The sequence below is a fragment of the Anthonomus grandis genome, chromosome 12, assembly GCF_022605725.1.
Source record: "Anthonomus grandis grandis chromosome 12, icAntGran1.3, whole genome shotgun sequence".
In the NCBI taxonomy this organism is placed as follows: Eukaryota; Metazoa; Arthropoda; class Insecta; order Coleoptera; family Curculionidae; genus Anthonomus; species Anthonomus grandis.
The window spans coordinates 11,944,085-11,952,586 of NC_065557.1; the positions used below are offsets into that span (position 1 = coordinate 11,944,085).

The window sequence follows — 8,502 nt, forward strand, 5'->3', positions numbered from 1 at the left end:
ATTGCAAACCAGAGCCTTATATGTTTCGCATAATAAAAAATGTAGATTTAGTTGAAAGCAACATCAGACCTAGAATTACAAAAATAAACACCGTGGGTTCAGTGATTAGGCTTATACTACCACAGTATAGGTAGTATCTTTAAATCGAAATTTTATGTTTTCTTGACCTTGGATTATTCTGTAGATGATTGATTACAACTATATCTAAAAAGATTTATTAGAGACATAATAGATATTGCAATTAAATTCCTCCTTTTGAATAGGCCATCTTATAACATCCGAAACCTTACAGATATCTCTAATTTTCTCGTTTCTTTTCCTATGGTAAAGGTTATATCGTAAGGGTATCCCGTTATAGATCTTAGAACTCATATTTCTGTTGATCTTAGCATACGTTTGGTAATTGTATTTTCTGCTTTTGTTTCTTCTGCGTACGCCATCACTTACCTACACAACACACATTTAATAGATTCTAACTTTGCTTTATATGCTCATGTGTTTCTTTCTCCAGATGATGTCTCACAGATACCCCAATATTAGGGCGGCTTTTGATGTCTGAACTCTTACTTCTTCGTTTGGTTTGCTGTTATTCGTTATATTTGCTCCAAGATATTTGAAGGTCATCATTTCTGAGTAGAGATTTCCATTTTAAATTTATCCGTGACTTTTTCAAAGTTTTTGTAGTTTGCCCTAACCTTCGGAGACTATTTTTATTTTTGCATTACCCATTCGATATCCCCTTCCGCTGTGTTGTGTTTTGATACTGATTTCGTGCATGATGATGTTAAAGAATGACGGGCTTAGATTGTCTCCTTGTCTGATTTCGATTTTAACGGTTATTTTTTTTGTCGTTTATTTTCTACTTTTACGAAGATATGATTGTCGGGGTTTAGCTCTTTAATGATAGATACAATATAGAACTTTTCTCTTTTGTACAAGTTTTGTGACGTCTGTCAGTCTCACTTTGTCAAAAGCTTGGGTGAGATTTCAATAGCTTTTTTAGCTATTTGACGAAGTATGAAGACGGCAGCTATAATAGCCGATCTATTGTGTCTGAACCTGTGTTGTTCCTCACTTATTCCAGTGCTAGTCACTTTTTCTGTATATTTTAATGAACATCTTTGAAGCCGAACTCAGAAGGCTGATTCCTCTCTATTTTTTAACTTTACCATCCTTAATACGAAATTTTCTAAAGAGGTCAAAACGCAAAACATTAGTAAAACTCACATTGTTTAAACAAACATCCAAAATCATCCAAATCTATATTGGTATAACTTCATGTTTGTAATTTATTTACGTCTATCCGAAAATAAACACAACAGAAGAAAAAATAGTACTACTGGTAGGTAATATTTTAAAATCCAAGCGTCTTTCAGATAGTATTGTCAACCAAATTCTATATTTATTGAACTTCTGCTTAGCTCAAGACTTCTTTACTTTCAATAAAACTTGTTATCGGCAACGCGAAGCTGTTTATCTCTTTTTCTGCCAAATGTCTTATAATCACATACTCTCAAATAAGGAAATTAAATTTTATAGAAGATACGTTGATAATTATTTTTTAATATTAAATGGCGACGCAGATATGGCAAATAATTTGATCCAAAAATGTAATTTAATTCATTCTAATATCAAATTCACTCTCGAAATGGAAAACAACTAAGCTTTAAACTTTTTAGAAGTCACCATTCATAGAAGAGTTAATCATGTAGATTTTAGTATTTACAGAAAAATACATATTATATTTTCAACATAAAATGGCAATTTTAAGCCCTTATATCCAGATTTAGAGATTATAATTCAGAAGTCAAAATTGCCAAGCAAATAGCATACAATAATGGTTATAACCCAAATTTTATCGATAAAAATATTAGGAAAATTAAAACAAAAGAGAAAATGTCTATGCAACACAAAAAACAGTTACAAAATATATTTGTATCCCGTTTTTAAATAATATTATGAATAAAAGTATTTTTCAAGCTTTTTAAGTATATTAACACCTGAAAAATCCTAATAAGGACCCATTTGAACACTATATTAAATTCTCTATAAACACAAATTTGATCCGGCAAAGATTCATTGTCAAAGGTAAAAATTTTATGCGTTTGGATTTCTTGGAAGGCATAGAAATCAATAAGGAGATGTCTTCCTCTGACAAGTGCTTAAATACACAAGCTGAATTAAGAAGAAACTTTGTTTCTCTACACAGGAGAATAAATAGACTTCATTCACTATAGTTGTGAAATTTGCATACCCATGTTGGCTCATTTGGTGAAATACTTTGCTTATTTACCATCAATTCCGATAAATTGATAAAAACAACAATTCCAAAAAATGAATACCACTCATTTTTATGTGTAACTTACATATATAGGTTTTTTGTAATTTTAAAAACCCCTTTAGCAAGAGGGTTTTATTTGTTAAATTTTGGCCCGTAGGTTTAATAATTTTAAAAAAAATCTTAACTTATATTCTTCTCACCTTAGGTATCACTGATAATGGCTATTTATTAGCCGATAGCGCTTTGTTATTGGTTTTTGAAAAATAATCACACGAAATTCAAATCTCTTCTCTAATTTTATGACTTTACAACTGTTAATCAATCAATTTTAGATTCAAGAAGTTAATCAATTTTATGACTAACCTTACGAAATGTTAATCTTCAATAAAAATAGTGTAGTATATCGAGATCTTTAAAAAATTTGTAGCTTAAAATTTATCCAAAACCGTTCGTCAGATACTACAGGTACATTTAGAAATTAAAGCTGCAACACTTCCAAACTTTTTTTACCCCAGAGTTATAAATAAAACAAATGTACTTTGTTATTATTTTACTAAATCCTTTAACACTAATATAAAATCTTAAATATATACAGGTATCAGACAAAACAATAATTCTAAAAAAATTATATAAAAACCATACATTTACGAAGGTCTATAAAACATCAGTCATAAAGTCTTTATTACAAATAATTTTGATAAAAAAGTTTTAAATTAAAATCATACCTTACTTGGTAAGAAATATCATGATTTTCATGGATATGGTTTAGCTCTGATGGGAACCACTTCCACTTTGTAAGACTCCACTTCCCCCACTAATTTCATTTGAAACTCTCCCCTGCGAAATCTGGTTGCTTAATGTCATAACTTTTTCGTTCAGTCTGGCATTGTGTTCTTTAAGGTATTGTATTAGATCAGCCTAAAAAATGAACAGCAAATTGCTCAAGCTAGAAACTGAGTCATTAAAAAGAGGTTTAGAGAAAAAGTATATTAAAAAAAAATTAAGGCAATTAAAAGTTTTTTACTGACAAAGTTTAGTTCTGAATTTGATTACAGTTGTCTTGCCATGAATGCCATATAAAAAGAATAATTTAAATTTTTCTGACCTGCTTCTCTAATAACTCATAAACTTTGCTGCCCATCTCTCTATAACCCACTTCGGTATGGGGAACACCATCCACTTCCGCAGCATTAGTCCATTCGCTTTTTAAAACGTCAGGTGGCGCTTGTTGCTTATTAAATTGCATCACTTTATCTGCACAAAGTAAAAAATTGATACTATAACCTGAATGATAAAATGTAGTTACTTACTGATATAATTGATATTAACTCCAGTAATAACACAAAATTCCAGTGTGATAAGCGCACACAGGTACGCTTTTGGTGACATCGTTCCTCCGTGAATGCATTTCTCATAAAAATTGTCAGGATAAAAATGCTGCATTAAGGTTTGAACGAAAAGCAGAGCTACAGTCCAGACAGAGACGATTATAAGTGGTAAGCCCGAGTGTGTTTCAGTTTCTTTATAAAAGTCCAAGTAGCCACTAAGGCGAATGTTAAAGTGAATTGTCTTTGTGACAATATGAATGATCTGTAATGAAAGTGAAATTATTAATAACCTTTGCTATGATATGTTTATTATGTACAATCAACTTTCAGTAGTTGATCATAGAGTAATATAGAAAATACTAGCTAATAATTAGATTTATTTGATAGCGTTTTTAACAGTTCCACTCGATCTGTCAATTTTAATTATGTGCAATGTGCTTCTCAAAATATTCATATTTATAAATTAAATCATGTGGATGTACTAAGATAAAAAACTAAAAAATAAGGGGACTGCAGGGTTTGACAGTGTTCCATTTTTTCATAAATCATTGTGCTTCTGCTTTCACTGAATCTCGGTGTACACATATCAATTTGTCACTACCCCAAAGTACTTTTCCCAATGTCTGGAAACAAGCAAAATTTGCCGTCTTTAAATCACGAAATATGATGGAGAACTATCGCCCAATCTCCATTTTGTTTAACTTTTCTTATTTTTTCAGTGTAGATTAACGGTTTTTCTGTGAAATTCATATGAGGTTATAAAATGCAAATGTCAACTTGAGATACACAAATTTTGCTAAGATCTTTGATAGGTTGAATAACTTAATTTTTTTGCAAAAAGATTTTTAAGATTCAATTGGTTCAGATCATCTACCTGCATTGTCCAAGTGTGGGCCCCATTGGAGCAATCTTGCTCCATTTTTGTTTTTTATTTCTATCAATGACTTTTCCAATAGTATTGGCAGTAAGTTTCTACTGATTGCTGATGACATGAAGGTTTTTCGTCTTGCTAAGAATTGTCATTACTGCATGCAGCTGCAAGCAGGCTTATAAATGGTCTGAAGTTAACAGACTCTCACTTAACCTCTGTTTATGACCTGGGGGTCTGTGTTGACAAAGAGCTTATCTTTAAGACTGATATAGATATAGATCATCTTTAAAGACCCATTGCACCATTATATATACTTCATTATCAATTATAAGATTAACAGAACTATTTCCTAATACCTCAAGCAGAACAATCTTGTTTAACTCCCTAGTAAAATCACGTCTACCGTATGCATCTTTATTATGATTTTATGTGTTGTTTTAGTGACCCAGGCCAATTATGTTAACTTTTAAGGGTTAAGTTGAATAAGGGGTCAATAAAAATCCAAGCTGTTCAATTTTTTTTCCCTTTTAAATCCAATGTTTCGCCCTCTATTAAGCCTTCTTCAAGGAGAACAGAAAAATCAAAATTTTTTGTTAGACTGTAAAAAGAGGAGTTTATTACTTTTTGACGATATCAAACTGCTTGTGTGTAAGCAACAAAAATAATGTTTTGTTACTGTTTACATGGATATAACTTGGGAAAACATTATTACACCATTCTTGTAACCCCAATTTGTAAGCTTTTCAGGACACAATTGGTCACTATCAAAGGCAGAGCATTGGATAGCAAAATCATTATAAACTAAACCTTGATATTTCAGGAGAGATTGGAGCTTTTGCTGATGACTGTACAGCACTGTGGTGGACAACCCTCTTGATCTGCAAAATATTATTGTTCTTGATGTTCAAAAGATCAAGGATTGGTGTGATGCTAATCAATTAGCTCTTAACCTATCAAAAACTCAGGTTGTTAAATTTAGAGGCATGCACTTGGAAAATATTGTCGTTGAGGCTCAAATTTTGAAGGTTGTTGAAGATTCCAAATATCTGGGATTGAACATAGATTACAGCTTAAAATTTGACTCTCATGTGAGCTGTCTAAATAGGAAGCTGGCTTCTGGTTACTATAGCATAAAAACAACTGTAAGGGAACTTGGTCCGATTATTGCACGGACTAGTAATTTTGCCTTGGTGGAATTACATTTAAGATACTGTACTTATATTCCATTCTGGGGTTTCTGAAGCCAATATCATTTTCAATCACCTTTTGTTCGACAAAGAAGAGCTGTTCAGTCATTGTCTCTGGTACATCCACATACTCATTGCAAACCACTGTTGATTAAAAATAAAATCCTTTCCCCACCAACTCTTTTTGCTTTGGAAACAGTGTGTATTGTTTACAACCATCTTTCTAATTTCTCCCTTATTGTAAATAACTGTAAATAACTCCCTTATTTACATGGGCATTAAAATGTATAACCACTTGCCATTGAGTGTTCATTGTATTGAGAATTTGGAAATGTTTTGAGATAAGTGCAAAAACCTTTTAATTGACCATCCATTTTATTCTGTTGATAAATATTTTTTGTTTTAATCTTTAGTAGCATCTAGTCTCTATTAGGCTTTTAAGATTCTGTAATTTGACCAACAATTGGATTACTAAAATATTTCTGGCATTGTTAAATGTTGCTATCCCTGTGAGTTCTATAAAATTTTATTGTTTTAGTTTTTATTTTTTTACATATATTCAACAACAAAAGACTAAGCAAGCTATTTTATATATTTCGTCAACTGTAGCTAAACAAAATAAAAAATTTACATAATGCTTAAACTGCTTGTTAGGAAAATTAGCAATACAACTCCTTCTGGGAAAGCTAGCTAAGGAGCAAAATTGTCATTAATTTTATTTGGATCTTGGACATTTACAGAATAGAAAGATTGAAGACATTTTTTTAGATTATAGGTAGCTCTCCATTATTGAACTGTGTGTGATGAAATTGCAAGTAATTTCTTTTTTCTTGTCTAATCATTCCAACCACAAGATTAAGCATCTGTCTATAAAATTCCCCATGCATGAGATTTTTAAATTTTAAACCTTGACAATACCTTACCTTTTTTCTTATAAAAAGCTGCACATTTGCAGTTATCCACAGGTTATAAAGCTTAGTCTAAATTATTTATATAGTACATACTAGATATTGGTCTATATAGTTCATGTTTAGATCATTTTTCTAGGCATAAAATGTAATTTTAATAAATAAACATTCAAATGGGTTAGGAATGCCATGACTGGACAGACATTTATGTATGCATGGTTTGTAATTTATCCATCTAATGAAAAATCAAGCATCTGATTCCTCATTAACATTACCATGAAGGTTTACTATTTACTTTTAATTGATATTGTTAGCCTTGTGGTTATAAACATGATTATCCTGAAAAATCATTATTATTCAATATTACAAACTTCTTTTATTGCAAATGTTTGTAATAATATTAAATAATGATTTTTGCAGAGACCTTAGAATGACCTCATAGATGTTGAAATGTTGTCTAATTATAAATGTATGATCATAAATATTTAATTTAATCTAAATTAAAGACATGTACTATTAAAACTGATTTCAATAAACAAATAGTGCATTTTTACCATAATGTATATACTAATATTAACTATCAAATTTTCCCACCATACACATTATAAAATGTTTGTTCAATTTTTTTTCATTTACCAATCATATTGATTGTAATACATGAAAAACAAGTTATTTTATTTATCATGGGTATATATTTGATACCCAATCTTATCAATCTATACCACAACCTTATAAAGAAACACTAATCCCTAAACTGATTGTATATTATAATTATTTAGAAAACAAGTTATAATTCTTTGAATAACAATCATCTTAACTTTGGTCTAAATAGGAATTAGCTCGGGCATTTGCCTATATACCTATAATAGTTAATATCAAAGTAGTTATGTTCTTTAAATATACTTACATAAGTAATAATCCATAAAGCCACATGTAGGTATATTATAATAAAATACTCTCTACATTTGCTGCTGTCATCTGGATGTATGGCTGCATAAACTATGGCAACAATATCCAGAACCAATGTGAAAAAAATATGAAATGTAAAGAGTGGTACTGTCTGGACCTTCTTAAACCCACCAAAGGATTCCAAGATAGGCTGTAGCAGCTCCTGATCATTCATGTTGACTGATTCACTGAAAAACGTAGCTCCCTAAAAGAGAAAATCAACCTTATCAGATGTTAACCTACAATTTACCAGGATGCCGATAAACAAAACATGTTTTTATCAAAAATACACACCCCGGTGTTAATATGGTAATTTCTAGATAAGCTAACCATAATTACACATACTTTACCGCAAAATTGCAATCTATGCTATAAATAGTCATAAAGTGAGACAGGGAAACTTACTGAAACTTTATATCTTCATAATAAATAAAACATGAACAAAGGCAAAAATAAAACTAAACAATTTAATTTGACATTTATGAATTGACATTATTTAAGACAGTTAAGGCGGGTTCTCACTTGTTAGTTTGACTGAAGCGGTCTTATTGATTCAGTGATACTGTAGAATTAAAAAAGCGACGCTTTTATTCACACGTTTCATGTTTTACTACATTCAGTATTCAGTGATCAGTTTGTTCTAATTTTATTTTACCCTGGTGATTGATTTCGTAGGCTTGAAAACGGTTAAAACAAAATTAAAATTAGCGGTTCGCGAAGTAGGTTTGCAATTAGCAAATGAATTACAAAATATTCTAGTAAATCAAAAGAAAAGAAAACGTCTTAAAATAATGGGTCAAGTCATAGATATTGCGAAGAAATAAATGCAGTGCTAGTGAAACGATAGTGAAGTAATTGGCTTTGGAAGATTGCGATACCTATAGAAACCACTTAAGAATAAGTGAAGACAAATCTCTAGAGATTCTACAAAAAGTTGCTCCAAAAATACAAAAACCGCCATGAGAGAGGCTTCACCAGG

The 8,502-nt window shown here is 30.8% G+C and overlaps 1 protein-coding gene across 4 annotated transcripts; it reads right to left on the bottom strand.

Annotated features, from left to right (window-relative positions):
* Positions 1 to 2,818: 2,818 nt before the first annotated feature.
* Positions 2,819 to 8,012, bottom strand: LOC126742929 (transmembrane protein 192). 4 transcript variants are annotated; one of them, XM_050449810.1, is made up of 5 exons: positions 7,929 to 8,012; positions 7,483 to 7,728; positions 3,592 to 3,871; positions 3,387 to 3,535; positions 2,819 to 3,199 (listed from the first exon to the last, which is right to left on the bottom strand). In XM_050449810.1, exons 2-5 carry the CDS (start codon positions 7,696 to 7,698, stop codon positions 3,047 to 3,049), a joined length of 798 nt encoding a protein of 265 aa, XP_050305767.1. In that variant the 5' UTR covers positions 7,699 to 7,728; positions 7,929 to 8,012; the 3' UTR covers positions 2,819 to 3,046. The 4 variants fall into 4 exon arrangements, with proteins under 4 accessions (XP_050305767.1, XP_050305766.1, XP_050305764.1 ...); XM_050449809.1 differs by having other exon boundaries at positions 7,869 to 7,988; XM_050449807.1 differs by having other exon boundaries at positions 7,818 to 7,961.
* Between the last annotated feature and the right edge of the window lie 490 nt (positions 8,013 to 8,502).